This window comes from Chaetodon auriga, chromosome 10 (genome assembly GCF_051107435.1).
Source record: "Chaetodon auriga isolate fChaAug3 chromosome 10, fChaAug3.hap1, whole genome shotgun sequence".
In the NCBI taxonomy this organism is placed as follows: Eukaryota; Metazoa; Chordata; class Actinopteri; order Chaetodontiformes; family Chaetodontidae; genus Chaetodon; species Chaetodon auriga.
This window is the reverse complement of record NC_135083.1, coordinates 15,251,299-15,269,100: the sequence shown is the minus strand read 5'-3', so window position 1 is coordinate 15,269,100 and position 17,802 is coordinate 15,251,299. Positions and strand designations below refer to the sequence as shown.

General features: G+C 42.8%; 1 protein-coding gene across 5 annotated transcripts in view; it reads right to left on the bottom strand.

Annotated features, from left to right (window-relative positions):
* Nucleotides 1-450: 450 nt before the first annotated feature.
* Nucleotides 451-17,802, bottom strand: part of ubr4 (ubiquitin protein ligase E3 component n-recognin 4) — a 50,866-nt gene continuing 33,514 nt past the window's right edge. For all 5 annotated transcript variants that reach the window (XM_076741106.1, XM_076741107.1, XM_076741109.1 and 2 more), the window contains 43 exons: nucleotides 17,337-17,546; nucleotides 17,093-17,242; nucleotides 16,761-16,988; nucleotides 16,444-16,522; nucleotides 16,092-16,334; nucleotides 15,761-15,929; nucleotides 15,368-15,512; nucleotides 14,849-14,934; nucleotides 14,658-14,745; nucleotides 14,094-14,287; nucleotides 13,687-13,926; nucleotides 13,433-13,571; nucleotides 13,034-13,159; nucleotides 12,447-12,575; nucleotides 12,000-12,349; nucleotides 11,676-11,766; nucleotides 11,394-11,478; nucleotides 10,917-11,044; nucleotides 10,473-10,602; nucleotides 10,183-10,343; nucleotides 9,929-10,038; nucleotides 9,359-9,500; nucleotides 8,979-9,060; nucleotides 8,598-8,771; nucleotides 8,152-8,273; nucleotides 7,851-8,048; nucleotides 7,620-7,700; nucleotides 7,424-7,511; nucleotides 7,058-7,185; nucleotides 6,465-6,572; nucleotides 6,152-6,268; nucleotides 5,834-6,024; nucleotides 5,541-5,714; nucleotides 5,328-5,427; nucleotides 4,980-5,198; nucleotides 4,711-4,824; nucleotides 4,404-4,546; nucleotides 4,157-4,282; nucleotides 3,865-4,059; nucleotides 3,462-3,686; nucleotides 3,174-3,264; nucleotides 2,109-2,271; nucleotides 451-1,950 (listed from right to left, as the gene is read on the bottom strand). In XM_076741106.1, coding sequence (XP_076597221.1) covers nucleotides 1,886-1,950; nucleotides 2,109-2,271; nucleotides 3,174-3,264; nucleotides 3,462-3,686; nucleotides 3,865-4,059; nucleotides 4,157-4,282; nucleotides 4,404-4,546; nucleotides 4,711-4,824; nucleotides 4,980-5,198; nucleotides 5,328-5,427; nucleotides 5,541-5,714; nucleotides 5,834-6,024; nucleotides 6,152-6,268; nucleotides 6,465-6,572; nucleotides 7,058-7,185; nucleotides 7,424-7,511; nucleotides 7,620-7,700; nucleotides 7,851-8,048; nucleotides 8,152-8,273; nucleotides 8,598-8,771; nucleotides 8,979-9,060; nucleotides 9,359-9,500; nucleotides 9,929-10,038; nucleotides 10,183-10,343; nucleotides 10,473-10,602; nucleotides 10,917-11,044; nucleotides 11,394-11,478; nucleotides 11,676-11,766; nucleotides 12,000-12,349; nucleotides 12,447-12,575; nucleotides 13,034-13,159; nucleotides 13,433-13,571; nucleotides 13,687-13,926; nucleotides 14,094-14,287; nucleotides 14,658-14,745; nucleotides 14,849-14,934; nucleotides 15,368-15,512; nucleotides 15,761-15,929; nucleotides 16,092-16,334; nucleotides 16,444-16,522; nucleotides 16,761-16,988; nucleotides 17,093-17,242; nucleotides 17,337-17,546 — 6,327 coding nt within the window. In that variant the 3' untranslated portion in view covers nucleotides 451-1,885. The remainder of the gene's footprint in view (nucleotides 1,951-2,108; nucleotides 2,272-3,173; nucleotides 3,265-3,461; nucleotides 3,687-3,864; nucleotides 4,060-4,156; nucleotides 4,283-4,403; nucleotides 4,547-4,710; nucleotides 4,825-4,979; nucleotides 5,199-5,327; nucleotides 5,428-5,540; nucleotides 5,715-5,833; nucleotides 6,025-6,151; nucleotides 6,269-6,464; nucleotides 6,573-7,057; nucleotides 7,186-7,423; nucleotides 7,512-7,619; nucleotides 7,701-7,850; nucleotides 8,049-8,151; nucleotides 8,274-8,597; nucleotides 8,772-8,978; nucleotides 9,061-9,358; nucleotides 9,501-9,928; nucleotides 10,039-10,182; nucleotides 10,344-10,472; nucleotides 10,603-10,916; nucleotides 11,045-11,393; nucleotides 11,479-11,675; nucleotides 11,767-11,999; nucleotides 12,350-12,446; nucleotides 12,576-13,033; nucleotides 13,160-13,432; nucleotides 13,572-13,686; nucleotides 13,927-14,093; nucleotides 14,288-14,657; nucleotides 14,746-14,848; nucleotides 14,935-15,367; nucleotides 15,513-15,760; nucleotides 15,930-16,091; nucleotides 16,335-16,443; nucleotides 16,523-16,760; nucleotides 16,989-17,092; nucleotides 17,243-17,336; nucleotides 17,547-17,802) is intronic.

Sequence of the window (17,802 nt, the reverse complement as noted above, 5' to 3'; positions counted from 1 at the left end):
TCTTCAAAATGTACCAGTTCTGAATAGTGCTGTGGTTTACACACCACTGCATTTGTTGAGTCTTATAATTAAAAGAATATCTATTGAGGGGAGCTAATAAACAAACCCCTGCTGTGGCTACCTCATAAAAATCTACTTTGAATGCATAAGAAAACACCAACACACTTACAAACAATGCATTTTAAACATGTGTCTACTTTGTGCCACTTGACAGGCCTGTTTCACAGACACTTGAACTTCTCACAGCAGCAGAAAACAACAGGTGTTACTGGTAACATTCACAATGACTCGGCTCTATTCAAGTGTCCCAGTCAGCCAGGACAGTGAGCAAGAATGCACAATGCACATGTCTCAATATGTCTTCTGTGAAAAAGGCATCTGCAGAGTTGAAAACAAATCCCTTTAAAGAGTGTGAACAGCAGCTGGAACAGAAGAGGTTGCCACCCTGGATCACATTTGGAATTAATATGTCTTTATTAATCATAGGCTAAATTCAAAAAGCAGACATTCAGCAACAGTTGAACAATGAACATTGTAGCAGCGGGAATAGGCGGATTTACAATAAACTGGGCGAACTCCACACCATGCATTCAGCTCTAAGTCAAAAAGTTCAATCACTGAGGAGAAAACTCAGCGGCACTTTGCTTTCCAGAAATCTGTTCTGGGGATTGACACAAGAGTGTTGCCAGTGATTTTGGAGAAAGAATCCAGAGAGGTCCGAGAAATAAAGAGACTGCTGAACGACAAAACAATTAAAGAAAAAAGCATTTAAGGATATAATGTAGGTCTGTTTTATTATTAATTTAGACAGGTCTGATCCTTCATTGCAACAGATGGAATCTTTCACAAGTCCAAAGTTCACTTTGTCACAAAGGCATAGCTTTATGGAAAAAACAAAAGAAAAACTCTTATTCATCATTCTTTTTGCTTCTGAGGTTGATAAAATAAAACTTACAAATACACACAAATCAAAAACCTTTTTTTTTTTCTGTCCATCACTCAAATTCCAGTTAGAACCTACGCAGAGACCAAACAGCAAAAGTCCAAAAGAAAAGGACAGGCCAGCTCAAAACCATGTGACAGCGAAACCTTCTGTCATTTAAAAAGCCCTGACCAAAAACAAGTGAAACCAAACAAACATCAAGGAAAACGAGATAAAATCAAATGCCACTCTTAACACATGGTGGGTCAAATCCCAAAACATTTTCAGTTACCTTAGCATTGCACCCCAATATAAGGGGAGGGGGGGAGGGGGGTGAAAGCCAAACACAATTCCACCCTAAAACAGAATTCAAGATTTATTCCCACCAACCAGAAAACTATCATCTTTTAACATGAATAATTAAATACTCTCAACCCGCCACTCCTGACAGTCTGCGAAGTCCTTCAAAGACAGAACAATGGTGAAGCTTCAGGTGATGTTGGCGGTAACAGTCATGAACCAGAAAACACATGAACTCTCTGGTTTTAATGAACAGCAGAGTCTAAGCTCTCTTGTGTCAAGCCTGGCGAAAACCTCAGTCATGTCCTCAACTCTAGACAGAAGCAGTCTGAATCACAGGGTCAGAGCGGAAATTCTGTTTTAGTGTGTTCCCCTGTCCTTTAACAGCGTTGTGTTTGTGTGTTAAACGTTACAGAGATGTTGCCAAAAGTGGATGATTTTTTTTTTTTTTTAGACTACACATAGTTTCTGCTTAAAGTTAATTTGAAGATGTCACATGGGGGAGGGACGTGAGTGACAAGCATGGTGTGTACTCTGTGTGTGTCTCAGCGTGTGTGTCAGTGTGTAAAAGGAGATTTTTTTTTTTTTTTCAGTTGGTAGGTGTCCCAACGGTATTTGCAGGGTTGTTGTGTGGTGTGGAGGGGTGTGGGTTGAGGTTGGCCATCAGGGCAAAGAGTTCAACAAATCCTGCAGGAAGAGGTCTGGGTCTGCGATTTCAGAGAGGAGACCTGCGGGAGAAACACGAGGTCAAGTTTTATTTTAACATTCAAACTTAAAACAGGCAAGAATCTAATGTGAAGAGTCTTAGATGACAGATTTCAGATTTTCAGACCAAGTTTGATGATCCAGCAGACATTAAGTTGATCACGTCTCTATGTATACTGACCTACAACGTCAAAGAACTCTGACAAGGACTCGGCGGGCATGAGCTCATCCTGGAAGGCCCTGAGCACGCGCTCTGAAGCCTCGTAGATGGGCATGTCGTTGTGACGGACATATTCTGCCAGCGAGAAGGACCAGCCCCCCTCTGTGTTGCTGGTGGGTACTTTCTGTAAGGCCAGAGAAAAGAAAGGAAGTCAGGTATTATAGCTTTAGTCTCCAAACTGTAAAAGAATACATGATCCCAGTAGTGTTGCTTTCGTCAACAAAAATTATGACTAAATATCGTCATCAACGAACCTTTATCACGTGATGAAAACGAAACGAGAGGCAACGTAAATGCTGGTCATGTGACGATAACTATAATTAAATATACAATGTAATATTGTTGATGAATAAAAGCGAGACTAAATGTGGTTAACAAAAAAAAAAACCTCTGTCTCTTCATTTTTGTTGACTAAAACTGGACGAGACAAATGTTATAACGTTATTTTGCCTTGTTTAGTTGCGTTGTTATTATTATTTTGCAGTATTTCTGTTTCCTGTGTCTCACTTCACGGGCTGCATCAGGTCGCACTGCGCAGTCGCAGGGACGTCACTTCCTCATTCCCCAACTCGCGGCATTATTTAGAAGATGCAGCTGCGGTAGGTTAGCGTTAACGACAGACCACTGAGAGAACGGGACCGATGGCCGGCCAGCCGGCTTTGGCTGGTAAAATAAATATGTTGTAAATTCAAATCAGAGCATCTTCTGTGTCTGGAATGGACGTATTCTTGAGTCTATATGGTAACAATAGTATAGTAAGACAAGAGATGCTAAACTCCACTTGACTATATTCTGAGAGGTTTTTGTTGTGTTACTGTTCATCCAGTCTTTGTTCTTTGAGTTAGAGTTGATTGTTTTTCAATTTCACTAAAAACCTGGATTTAAGTCATCAGTGCACAATGGATCAAAGCATCCCCAACAAAAGACGTATCTCATACATAGCAGAATATCATTGGTTGGTGTGATATCTGAACGACACCTGTGGCATCAACATGCATGGCAGTTTTGGAATTGTAACGCATTTACCCTGAACATGTCGTAGACGAGATCCACCAGGCCCCAGAAGAGGAGAGGCGAGCGATACACTGCATATTCCTTTGGTGCTTTATCTGTGAGTCTGATAAGAAAAGAGAGGAAGAGGATGAAGACAGGAGCTTGTTTCCAGCTAAAATGTAGTTTACATTTGATACCAAATTCCAAAATGTGGCACACAGCATTCAGTATGGTTCTGTTGAAACTGGTTTTATCATTTCAGTGCGTCAGTTGTAAAACAAAGAGGGACAGAAAAAACAAAAAAGAGGCTGAGTGTCATACTTGTTGGTGCTGACTGCTGAAACCTTGCGTGCGTGTGCGTTGACCAGGAGTCTTCGTAGGAAATATATTCGTGAAGTCCTCCAGCGTTCAGGCGGCATGATGTGCATGGCCAAGATGGTGAAATAGTGTGGTCCTTCAACCTCGTATGAACTCTCCACCCATTTCTCACACGGCTGTTCCTGGAAACTCTGCAGGTTCTTCTCCTCCCGTGACGTGGCTCTTGTACTGCAGTGACAGAGTGAGATGAGGATGGGAAATATATGAGTCATACCAACTGAATGTTGATCAAATGGGCTGACTAATGGTTTGTGTGTCATCCCTACACCTCATTACTTAGTACAGATTGAATGTCTGATAAGTCATTTCTGTGGTCAGATAGATGGTACACTGAAAAGGTGCATACGTGTTGAGGACGTAGAGCACAGTGTGGATGATGTAGGGGATGAGGTGGATGTTGCTCTCTCGTCCTCCTCCTCCTGTGTCCACGCTGAACGATTGTTCAGTAGCAAAGCGGAGGAACAGCAGTTTGGTGTCGTGGATGTTGAGTTGGTACGTGGGCTCCCGCTGGCCTGTGCACTCCTGCAGATATGTGTTGTGCCTGTGCAGCGAAGAGAAATCAAATTAGGAATGATTCACTGTGTGCCACATGAAGGAAACCTTTGCTCCTGTGTGTGTTTGCTGATGCATGACTTTACCTTGCTAAGCACGTAGCAAAGGCTGATTCTGGTACATGTGGCCCCCACACAGGAAGCAGTCCATTGCACTTTGTGTTGGCGTTCTGGAGAGCAGCACTCTCCCACTCTTCTCGGCCACGAGCCAGCCTGCCCCGGGGAAAAAGGAAAAGTAAGAAGCTCTGGTCAGAATGAATGAAAAGTGAGGTTACAGAACATTTTGAAAGGGCACTGTCAAGGTCAGCAGGTACATGATGGTATTTGTGGCTACCTGACAGCTGCCAAATGGCAGTCATAGTGGACTATGTTAAAGTGCGACACAGTGCTGTAGCCCTGCTGCTTGCGAGGCTTGTTTTCAAAGTCTTCCAAGGACACACGCTTCGTGAAAGTGTAAATACCCAGGACTTTGGTGGGCTAGGATAAGAGAGACAAGGATCAAAACGTTAATTCCAGACCTGAGTATGTAAGACGATTGCAAAGTCATACTGCTACATCTACTTACAACAACATTTCATATTTATATACTGCTCATAAATATTAAATATGCATCCACTCATAATCCCGGATGAGTTGCGTACCTGGAATTTGTAACCCTCTCTACAGATACAGCAGGTCAAGCCAGGCTCCTCTATCAACTCCTCCATCTGCTTCAACAGTGAGGTCTTCGTCACCACCTGACCCTTCTCATTGGTCTGAAAGGGAAACACATAAAACCACACACTGAACAAAAACAAATGGTCCAACACTGGGCTGTGTTAAGGAAAAACAGGTGACGGAGGCAGAGAGACAAATGAGCAGCATTTAAACAAAACGATGAAAATGAAAAGAGTGAGAAAGAAGAGAGTACCGTCATTCCCAGTGTTCCAAGGGCCTTCTGTCTCATGGCCATAGCCATACGCTTCTTCTCAGCTCTGGTCTCCCTGCGGGCTGCTTCAATCTTCAGGTTGACATCACTGTGCTCCCTCAGCGCCTCCAGAAGGTTCTCCGCCAGTGTGCCGATGCCTTCATCACTGGATACCTGCTCCAGCTTGTGCAAGTTGGTTATTGAATCTGTGCCTATCAGCACCTGAACAGATGATAAGAGGGCATCCGGTCATGTTAGGAAGGTCAAAGTTAAGTCAAACATTTCAATGGTTCATCTCAGAGCTCCGCTGTTGGGTATTCAGTGGAGTTTCTCATCAAACATCTTTTGTACCTGTGTGGGGGGATGTTGGGTAGCCAAACCACGGAGCAATCTGAGAATGAAGGGTAGAGCTGGTCGGGAGAGGAACTTCTTCCAGACATCTGCATCCAGACTAATTGGAGAGGTCAGAGCAAGAGGACATGGTTGAAACTATCAAGCACATGTATTTAATCATCTCAGAGGTTTGATAGACTATCTTTGGACCACACAAGACACAAGACCTACTTTTTGGCATTTGGGATATGTTTCTTCATATAGTCCAGTGCACTCTGTGTTATTCCTTTCTGGAGAATAAGATCTTTCAGCTGATGGCCGTTGCTGTTATTCTTGATTCCAGCAGCGATCTTACAGAAGCAATCCAAGAAGACTTTGTCATCTGCACTATGCTCCTCATCGTACCTTAGGGGAAAAAAGCTGGGCGTCAGTTCCACTTAGACACTTAGAGGAATACGAACATTATCCATTTTAAAAACTTCAAATATGTGCTCATTTATATATGAAAGCTGAGTGATGCCTACTTGTCAAAGCTGCAACATGGTTTGAAGCGTTCCACCAAGATCCTCATCTTCTCCAGTTCACCGAAGGACAGGTATGGGATGATGCGCAGGAGGCCCTGCAGCACACTGGGGTTGGAGCGCACAAACGGGGTGTTGATCTGGTCTAACAACATGACCAGCTGATCTTTGTCTCCTGTCAGCAGCAGGTTACCCTGCAAAAGACAAGCCAGACCCAGTTTCAATCAAACAGTAGTATGACTACATTTTTTTTCATTAAAAGGTCCAAAGTTTCTATTCTTCCTCTTTACTCAGAAGGGTGAATCTGCTTCAGTTGCTTACCTTGTCCTCTGAAATCTCAGCGTTGGCTTCATCTAGAATGATCTCCATGATGCTCAGAACTTGCTCCGCTATGGAGGCTCCACCACTGTCCTTGCTCTCCTGTTCTGCCACTAAAGCCTGGAGGAAAAAGGACTTTCAGAGTGAGTTTTATAAAATGCTTAAAACAGTAACTGATGAACTGTACTACAAAAGCTTGATTAAAATTACACGATCATGTGAAGTTGATTAATTCAACTGTGCTGCATTAAAGTCCTCCTCATCCCCACTAATCAGACCACACAGCGCAAAGTTCCAGAGTCACTGTAAAACTCACCAGGTTCAGAGTTCCCAGCATGACGTTGAGTGTGTTCATCTCTGGTTTGACCAGCTGCTGCCTGTTGATCTTCACCTTCACGCAATAACTGAACAGCTTCAGCAAAACCTGTGAGTGACACAGATTCACACTTGTCAACTCGACTGTGGTATTTATGAAAACTGCACAAGGGATCACGATGTCAAAACTCCCCAAAGTAAAACATTGTTGTTTAAAAAAACATTTCTTTATGACTTATATCAATTTAAAATGAAAAAGATATTAAGTCTGGTGGGGATGGATAAACGGTCTGGAATTTTATTGCAAATATTAATAGTAATGCTCCTCTTAGTACAGAGTAAAGGTTTAAAGAGTAAAATGAATCCATGTTAACTACAGGAGAGAGAGAGGGAGAGATTGCTTTACAAACTGATAATTACTGACTTTCATTAGATTTCAGTTGCAAAATTCTGTTGGAATCGGTTACTACTCATTTTTATCATTTGTGTATATAGAGGACAGTTTAAATATGTGACAGTGAGCTTTGAAGGTTAAAGAATAAAGATTATATCTTTATCACTAAGAACTTTCTTTGTGTGTAAATGTTGGCTTACAGTGAGCAGATGTCTTCCTTGTTTGAAATCTTTGATCCCAGACAGCCGGTTGAGCATACACTCCAGTCCTCCACATTGTGCCATGACTCCTGCCATCTTGTACACCTCCTCATCATCCTCCTCCTCATCTGCAATAAGGTCAGGTAAAACACTTTTTATCCTTCAGTTGTGATGACGTAAAGCAGTCATCTTTTCCATTACTCACTCAAGACGGTACTGAATACAGTGACGGCCAAGAGCATGGCCAATGGCTTACACATCGGTGAGCAGCGTCAATACAACAGCGATATTTAGAACGAGAACCATTGGTCAAGCTATGTTTGGCTGAGAATTAATACCATACTGTAAATTAACAGGAGATCTAACCTGTGGTTGAGTCCAGTGACTCGATGAACTCCTCAGTGGCATCTCCCAACAGACCTCTCATTCGATAGATGATCCTCATTGGCTCACCCTTGGGAGAAAAGTCAACATGCTGAGTGACTAATTTATTGACAGTCTGCACAATTCCAGATGTTCTTAAAAGGGTCAATCATTCACTGTCAATCTCACAAGGACTCACCTCGTTTGTAGGGCACCAAACCTTCTTGTAGACCTCTGCCACTGACAGATCCAAGCTAATGATTTTGTTGTTTACCAGAAGCTGAGGAAAGAGGAGCAGAGTGACATCCGTTAAAGTCAACTTTCATGAATTCAGCGAGAAAGAGGAAAGAGATCAATAAAAGCTTGCACCAAAACAAAAAATGGTGTTTTAAGCATGCAGGGGGTGGAAGTTTCTAAATTGTTTGTTTACCTCCATCCCACTGTCGTCCTCAAGCAATGCCACCAGGTCGCAGTCTTGGCAGATCTTGTTCTTGATGTCCCTCATCAGGGGGCCAATGCCGGGCTCGTTGCTGCTGTAGGGGTTCCCTGGCATGCGGCCCTGTAGGAAGTCCTCCTGCTGAGGATCCTTCTCCAGGGTCACAAAGAACTCCGTCACCTCATTCTCCTCCTAAACACAAAGGAGGAAACAAAAAGTCCAGATGATGACCAATTCAGTTCATTATTCTGTAGGAAATGTCTAGCTGAACTACACCAGGGTAAAGCTAACTCACAGGATAGATGATGCTGCACAGTCGCTCAAAAATGAACACGGGTGTCCTGTAGTCATCCAGGTTGTACCGCTTTGCAGTCTCTATGCATACTGCCATGAAGGCTTTGGTTTCAGACTCAGTACCTGTGAACAGAACAAGATTTGTAAGGTTGATATTTCACACACATTGACAACGTACAATGACCTTCGCCAAATTATTTAATTTCACAAGATTTTTTCATCTGTCAAAAGCAGAAGGAGATTTCTAAGTTGTGCTTTACCCATTTTATTGAAATATGGAAACAGCGATGAAAGACTTTATTAAAATCAATATGTTATCACTAATGGCTGGACAAAGATTTCTTTTATGTTAAGAAGTATGAACATAAATACTTGCTACAAGCACCAAAGTGAAGCAGTGGAACCACATTTTAGATTTTATGTCTGTTGAACGTCATCAGTACGGACCTGTAGTCATGTCCTCCAGCATCTCGAGCAACATGTCCTGAGTCTCATCGATGAGCTTGGTGCGCTGCACCACCAGTTTCCTCAGACACAAGTAGCCGTTGAGCACCGTGCCAACCAACCTACTTTTGAAATGCCGCTTAATGGACTCCACCTCCACGAAAGACGAGAGCAATCCTGCAGTGGCAACAAACACATTCAATTAATTTACATATTGAAGAAATGGCATCAAAACAACTTTCAAAAATGAATCACCCTGAAGTTTCCTTGTGGTATAAAAATCATATGTATCATTTAAACAGTACACCTAAACCCGCCGGCACCTACAGTGTCATGTCTACTAATCTCATGGTCAGACAAACAACAGGACTGAAGCTAACATACCAGTCAAGCTCTTGAGGGCATAGCCTTGCTGCAAGTCTGTGCTCAGTGTGGCTTCCTCCAGCGCCAGAAGATTGGCTATTTCCTGAACAGGGAAGTAAACAGAAAATTGAAAGATCCAGCTTTTTTTTGTTGTATTGATTGAAGTATGATATTGATTTATGAATATCCCTTCTGCCATACTTGATATCAGTATAGATACCAAACATTTGAAATGTAAGGAAAAGTACAAAAATCAAAACTTGCTCTTGAAGTTAACATTTCAACAGATCTAAAGGTTTTAATTCAAAGAAACCGGTGACCGGTGAATACAGATTTTCTATGAAAACAGTGACCTTTATCTCACTGTAATATGATATTCTTTTGAAGTTGGGGGCCATTACCTTGGTGATCAGGTTACCGATGTAGGGCAGGACTCCACGGGCTGCCAGGTAAACCTTCCAGTGTGTTGGCTTGATGAGCTTCTGGTACAGACCCAGGTACTCCACTGCACACTCTCCAGCTACACTCAGTTCATCCAGATAACTGACACACACACACACACACACACACACACACACACACACACACACACACACACACACACACAAGGGTCATTTTACACCAAGTCAGGTTGATAGCTGGGCTCCAAGGGCTCACTGCATTTTCCCTTTCTTAACATTAGTTCAAAAAAGTTGGTCTCAATTATTTTAACACTTTTCCTACTTGTGCTTGAGACAATCATCAATAAAGCTAAGAAATATTTGTCTGAAAATGACACAATCAGTTGCATCACAATTTGTGTTTGTTGCTGCAAACAGATTTAAGAAGGTAACAGAGTACCTGCACAAACATACCATACAACGTTTAGTACTGAGGAAATCTTACAGTGATGTGATAATAGTAAATTAATCCCTAATAGAGTATCATGTGATGTTTGTTTGATTTGCTGGTTTTCTATTTTAGGCTCATACCTGGTGAGCAGGTCCAGGACTTGTTGCTTGCGGCTAGGAATCGTGGTTAGGGCCTCGACAATGGTGCAAGCTGCCTGTCTGGCTGCCTGAGTAGCAGGTGTGAAAAGGACCTGCAACAAATAGAACTCTAGAGATTAACTGGCTCTGAATTTGATTTCTAACAAAAGATACTCATGACAGAAGCAGGACACTAAAAATACTTCAAAGCAAAGCACATCAAAATTGTATTTTCAAGTTTTGGTTTTTTTTTGTACCTGCCGCAGCCAGTTGTTGTGGCTCAGTTTGAGCAGGCGAGGAAAGAGGCCTTCGCCTTTTCTGGACCTCATGAACTGCTTCCACTTCCACACATACTTCTCCAACAGGTACTGCCTTCGCAACTCAGCCTTCCCCTGAGGCTTTGACACAGCTTCCTGTCCTGTGGTGATCAAAACAGATTCAACAGGGAAAAACTCATCATCATGACTTTTCATTATTTAACTGAAAAAATAAGAGAACCATGTTGCTACACTGATATGCTGTATATTTGATCAGAAACAGTACTTACCTCTTGCTGGGAGACACTTTTTCCAGGCCTCATAAGATGCTTTGGGGTCCTTCTTGAGCCACAGTTGAGCCTGGGCGTGGATTTCATTGCTGTAAGGCCTGACTGTGGTCAGAGACTCAATAGCAGCATCCTGTAACCAAAAGCAAACACACACAGTTACAGTCACTGCATATGCAATGCTTACATTTCCTGAGCTGGTGTATTTTAAATGAAATGTAAAATATGTAATTATTTTTCTGATTTATCAAATAAAAAGGCCTTCCATGGTTATTTGTGTAGATGACGGCTTTGCTTTTTCTCTGTTCGGTTCAAATAACGGCAGGGTCATGAAAAGTTTTTCACCCTTCCATCTCCTCAACTACACTGCACCATTGACACTGACAGCCCTCTAACAGGCAGAAGAAAACCAGCAGCAGCTGAATGGCAGAGTAAAAGCCTTTTCACCTTGTTCTTCTTGCTTGTGGGAGCAGGGGGCTTGATCAGCTTTTGCAGGATTCTCAGGCACATGAGAGTGATGTTCTCCACCACAACAGGCGTCTTTATATTCACCGACATGAGGAACAGACTGAGGGCTGGGAGAAAAAAAAAAAAAAATAAGGACAAAAGGTCAGGCTGAATGTCTCCCACTAAACCCAATCACAATCAGATAACTGGGTTGATGGTTGATGGAGAGGATGTATTGTAATGGATCATACTGTTCATTAACTCGACCAATAATACAATACACACAGAAGAATTTAATTACATTTTATTTACATAGCATGAAATCAAAACAGAAGTTATCTAAATCTGACTTAAGCATAAGCTACTCCCCATGAAACTAATCCAGAGGCTGATAAGATAAAACAGAGCTTTAAAAAAAAATAATAATAAAATAAAATCACCATCTTTTGAGGTTTGAGGTTATGATATCAGGCTTACCACAACGCAACCGTAACTCCCAGCATCCTCCCTCTTTTGAAATAGAGTCGGTCAGCAGCAGCATTTCATACTGAAGATTACTAACCTGTTGGAAAAATAAAGACATCACGTTGATATCGAAATTCAGAATTCTTCAACAAAGTTAAACTGCTCAATCCAGGAGCTCTGCTGCTCAGATAAAAATGTTTTCCAACAAATAACACATATGTCTGCAAATATTTCTCTCCGTGTTTCTTTTGCTTAAGTTCTTAAACTTCCAGCAGGACACATAAGAGGACATACCAGGTCAGGATTGGCCCAGTGGCCTTTGAGTGCAGCCGACACCTTGGCAATAATTAGGTCATTCATCTGTTGTGTGGCCTCTGGATGATCTCTGGAAAAAAGACAGAATGAAAGGCAGAATGAAAAGAGGTAGAACACACCAGCAGGGGGTGCCCCAACTTCATTTACAGTCACAAAAGACACTGCATAGTTTCTTCAGCGGTGGGAGTGACTGGCCATAACTCTGGCAGTGTTTAGTGCCATGCTTTGTCAAGTTCAGGTTATGGATACCTATCAACTCTACTCAACTCTTCTACTTGACTACCAGATGGGAGAGGGACATACCTGGTGAGGAGACAGACCAGCTGGCGCACCTCCTCCCTCATGGCTGCTGTACCTCGCCTTAAGTTATACTCAAACAGCTCACGGATGAGACCCTGGAGGACCAGGATCTGCCGGAGGGCTGGATTGGTGGCCAGTGCGCGGAGCAGTGTGATACAGTGACCTGTGACGGCCGAGGCACAGCCATAGCATTTGGTTGAGGAGGTGTGGCCACAGCCCAGCACAGAGAGGGCACGGTACTGACTGGCGGTGAAGGTTGGCTGGTGGCTGCTGCTGCTGCGGGATGACTTGGTGGCAGCTTCTCTCTGCTGCAGATCATACTCCAGGAGCTCTTTCCGAGATGCAAGCACTTTCTGTAAACAGAGAGAAAAGGCCAGACTTATATGTAAGCAGGGAGAAAACTAAATGCTAGCAGTTAAGAGGCAAAGTAAAATTTGTATCCTTTATAACCTGTATAATCTTGGAGAGTTCATCAAATGATGTCTTGCAGTCTCCGCTGTACTCTTGAGCCAGCTGCTGAATGTATCTGTTGACATTAGCAGAGGATGTACCAAGTCCTGCACCTGCTCCAGTGTCGTCCTGAGGGCAAGACAGGAAAAGAGAGAATAATTTCATGGGAAAAACCTGCAGAGATAAGACAAAAAAAACGCACTTAAATCAACATTTCTAAGGAAACAAGAAAATCTACAAATACACAATTACTACTACAATGACCTAAAGTCATACCTTTCGCAGTTCTGCTACAGGGATTTATGAAAAGGAGATGATGTATTACTACCATGCCAATAATGTTGGTCAGCTGCTATCAAAGGCTTGCAGAGATTCACATTTACTGAAAAATGATTTTTGAAAGACTTATCTAAATAATCCCAGTTTGTGATGTGTGATGTATCTGTTAAACTGTGCATCATATACATTTCAGTTCAAAGCAAATGTGGTCAAAGAGGCTTTCTTTACATAACTCATGCCTCAATTTCTTATGCACCACTGTGGTAGACTAAAAAAGAAAAACTGCTCAGACCCCTCTTCAAACTGACCTGTGGTTTCTCTGGCGCCGCCTCATTAACTTTAGACAGGAGGCTCTCCAACTGGGGCCGGTGGCCCATCAGTTGGTGGTAGACCCGGTCAGCTTTGTCCAGCAGGGTATTGATGTTGGTCACAGCCTGCAGGAAAATACATTAAAAAGTGAAAGTGAAGGTGGAAGTAGAGACAGAGACTTCTGCTGCCTTCTAATGGAACTCGTGAGGTCCCAGTGACAACATGGGAAGGTGTGTGCACGATGTACACCACACATCCGCTGAGATCTTTTCCTAAACCTAACAAAGTAGTTTTTGGTGCCTATACCTAACAGTTTTGAGGGTGTATCATGTATTAAATGTGTCCTGTAGCTATACCCCCTGCCTCTTCTGACTCCTTTCCTTTTCACTCATATTTACCTTTTTCCTGTCTTCCTCGTTCTCAATGGGATCCACAGCACAGCACGGTTTAGCATATAGCATGAAATCAAATCGGGCATATTTGCAGAAACCACAGGCATTGCACAGGAAGGGGTCCTTTTCATCGTAATTGATGGACCTAATAGAACAAGAGAACAACCGGAAATTTAAAATACAATTAACTTCAATGTCCCCAATTATTTTCTATACGTTTCCCAATATTTTCAGACCTGCAGAGGAAACCTGCTTCTCACCTGCACTTGTGGCACTGATAGACGTTCTCTCCGCAGTTGCCACACACTCCAGGGTTGGCTGGCACAGAGGCGCTGCAGCGCGGACACTGCAGGGTCTCAGTGGACGCCTGGTAGTTCTCATAAAAATCTGAGAACTCGATCATCAGGTTGGATGCAACGATGGGTAAAGGAAGGTCGATCTTCACCTCTGTCTGACCCGGGGTCAACTGCACTTTCTTGGCTTTGTGCCAACGAGCAGGCCTAAAAAGAGACAGTCAAGAGCTTTTACTTTATACTGTCAAGTGAGTGAGTGTGAAACTGTGGTAAGTGGCCACTATGTAATCTTTGTATCTTGTAATATTGTTGCTAAAAAACCCTTATGAACACATGATCAGTGAAAAAAAAGACAAGCAGCTCTCAAAACGTACTTGTTCTTCAGTTCCACGATAGCCTGTACAGTCCTGTTATTGTAGTAGAGGTTGATGGTGCGGACCATTTTAGTGCGTTTGAGGTCACCAATCTTCACTGTGACTTTGCTGATGGTGTGGCTGCCAATGAGCTTGACAACCTGCTGTGTGGTGGTGTAGCGAGTGTCCACTTTGATCGATGACAGTTTTATATTCTGGAGGACAAACACGACAATGTTGAAAACAACAACAATAACAGACTATATTATACCAGTATGGCTTTACAAAAGCCCCCTTGCAAATGTTCTCATGATTTATCCTTGTTCTGTCTGCAAATGCATAATTCTGCCATAGCTTGCATCATGAATAACAGTAGTCCAGATGTACAGATGAGCATTCAAGGCCTGTCACACCTTGTATTAGCAGTTAAAATTACAAAACCAAAACTAATCATAGTCTAACTAACCTTAACCAATGCAAAAGCCACGCACACTTACTTAAGTGAAAAAACTTGCAGAATAATTCTATTAACTAAACTTCTTGTGCACTTTCTGGCTAGAGATTGTGAAGGTGTGTTGCACATACTGAGAAGGGAACTTCTGGATTGTTGCACACCAAGCAGGGGTCACTCTCCAGATAAAATCCATCAAACTCCACTAGACCTGACAGAGTGCTGCAGAAGAAAACACCAAATTATTAAATTTTTATGTAGAGGATGTCCACTATATGAAACTGCGTTCTCCTAGCTACAAGACAGCATGTCTGTGTCGACATACTTGTAGATGTTGGAGTTCGGGTGATTTGTCAGGATATGGTTCTGCGTCCTCAGGATTTCCACAGCTTTCTGGGAATACTCCTTCAACTGGAACAGAAAAGGGAAACCACTCAAACAACTTAATAGAGAATAATGACAAAAAGGCGAAGACATTCAGGAGGACAACTTCCAGCAATAAATTATGGACACAGCCTAACTTAATAATTTATTAATTGAAAAGTCTGGTTATTTCTGTGTCAAATTACCCTTGTGTTTTAAGCAAGAAAGCCAAACTACATCAAAGAGGAGCCAAACAATCTTTCATTATCCAGACGGCATGTCAAAAGCAGAAATCAATTACTGGGAGTAATTGGAAAAACCCGCACAAGGCTCACAAATTACACTGATGTGTATGTGCAAACACAAAGGAATATGGTTCAAAAGTCAGCCGTTTATGATCTTATAACAATATAGGGCAACAATATAATAATCAAATAATAATTACTATGCTAAAATCAGTACAGCCATAGTCTGAACAAACCTTTTTCTCTGTCTGAGGGGTTTTGAGTGAGAAGTATCCAAGCAGGTCAACAAACTGCGCAGCTTTGCGGCCATATGCAGGCAGCTCAGGCCAGATGGCCCAAGTCAGTTCCAGCAGCAGCTCCTGCTGAGATTTACTGGAGTTCCTACAGAGAGATTTTCACGTCAGCCACAGTCCAAGGATGCGGTTTCACCATTCAGTAATTTATTGCTTTAATTCCCACATTCTTTCCATTGCTTGTTTAGCAATGCTACAATTTAACGTTCAATCATAATGGTCTTAGAAAAAGAGCAAATATTGAAAATAGATTTGATAGTAGATTTGCTTTGGGTTTGAGTCTGAGCCCAACAAAGCTGCCTGTGTATGTCTGAAAGTGTTAGATGCCGGCAGTACCTGTAGATATGAAGTGCCAAGCAGTGGGCTTGCCAGCGCACAGCAGATGAGTTTGACTCCAGCAGGAAGCAGCGCAAGAACTGGATGAGGGTTTCCTTGTCTGCAAACTTGTTAAGCTGACTGACCAGAGCCATACACAGCTGATCCTCCTGGCTGCCAACTCCATCACCTGTGGTCAGTCCACAACAATACAACACAGTCATGGCCCTGGCATCTACTATCCATTTTTGATACCCAAATATCCTGTCCAGCTACCTATTGTACCATTCACTGTGTGCTATCTAAACAAGGTTTAGTGTGAAGTATGACAAAGTCTGTGTTGTTGCCTCACCCTCTTTGTCCTTCTCCTTGTCCTCTTTTTTGCTCTTTTTACTGGAGGACTTGCTCTGAGAGGACTGAGAAGCTCCGGTCTGTCCAGTTCCACCAGAGCCTCCTCCTGAGAATGATGAAGAGGAGGAGGAAGAGCTGGCCAGCACCTTACTGCCACACAAAGCACAGGAGAGCAGTTGCAAAAGTACAGGGGAAACACCCTCGTCCACCAGGAAGCTGACCTGGAGCAGGAAGTACAACACAGCTGGACAGAGAGGAGAAAGAGACAAGAGGAGGGAAAAGAAAAGATTATGTCAACACGACTGGCCTTCAGTTTGGTTGTTTGCAGTTACACACACTGATCTGAAACTTACAGTCATCCTTCATGCAGAACTTCTGCCAGTTGATCGTCCTCTGAGTGGCAATTTCAGCACAAGCTTTAAGATGTTCCATCTGCACCAAGAAAAGCAAGTTACACTTAAGCACAGAAAGTTACAAACAGCTCAATTCTTCCAGCAGCTGACATTTGTGTAACAGAGCAAAGAAACAGAATAGACGAAGAATTAACAAATGAGGGTTGTGGAAAATATGCACAGATTATGTGATCTTAATAAGACAATGAAAGAATGAGTATGAAAAACCATAAAAGCTCTGTACAAGTCGTCTATACCACTGCACAGAAGACACTCACCAGACTGATGAGTGTGTCATACTGCAGAGCAGAGCCAGACGTGGCTGTGACCACGCCAGCCCGGAGGAAGATGCCCTGCTCCTCCAGGAGCTTCTTGATGCTGCGCACATGGGAGTCAAGAGTGTGCAGATCCCTCAGCTGACGATACTTTTCCTTTGAGCCGCAGATAAACAGCAGCAGCTTTCTGACTTGCCTCCTGACGAATGGTGTCTGTTGAATCATCAGATACTGAGGAGAAATGCAAGACTGAATTAAGGGGTTGTTATTTATGTCTTTAGTGCAGAGAGAGGTTGAAAAAGAACATCATGTAAGTGATAAATTTAATTGCTTACTTCAGACAGATAATAAAACCAGGAATGGTCAAAGACAGGAGGCGGGATGCGTGGGTTGGTGTCAGCAATCTTCTTGATCTGATACGGCAGCCGGAGCACCATTTCAGTCAAGAGCTGGGAGTAGGCTTCAAATACATCAGCAGCATGTCCCTTATGTGAGGAGCAACACAGTGAGTTCACATTAACATTCCTTGAACAAAAGTCACTTTCTCAAGTTTTAAAGATGTTTTCTAGTATCTGATACCTTGACATATTGGCGGAGGAAGAAAGGGCTCATGTCCGGTGGAGAGGAGGCTGTGTGTGGGCGGAGGAGCTGGCTGGTGGCCACAGGCTCTTCTTCACCCTGCTGGCTCTTCCAGAACTCCAGGAGTGATTTGAGCACGTGGAGACAGTAGTCAATCGCACCGAGGCTGAGCAAGGCAGTAGCTGTGGCATTCGAAATAAGCGAGGACGACTGGAAGAGAGAAAGAGGATGCACCTGGCATGTAGTACAAGCAACTTAGTGTTAAATACCCATGAAGAAGTAGCAAGCTGTCCATGGAGAAATTCAGCCATAGAAAATGACATGTTTGATATGTAAGTACCTTACCGTATGGCTACTTTAAGGTGGCTTTGAACAAACTATGATGTCTGACTAACACATTTGAATAATCACATTTTTTCACGTACTTGCTGTTAACATTAATCCAAAAGACATTTAACTGATAGCC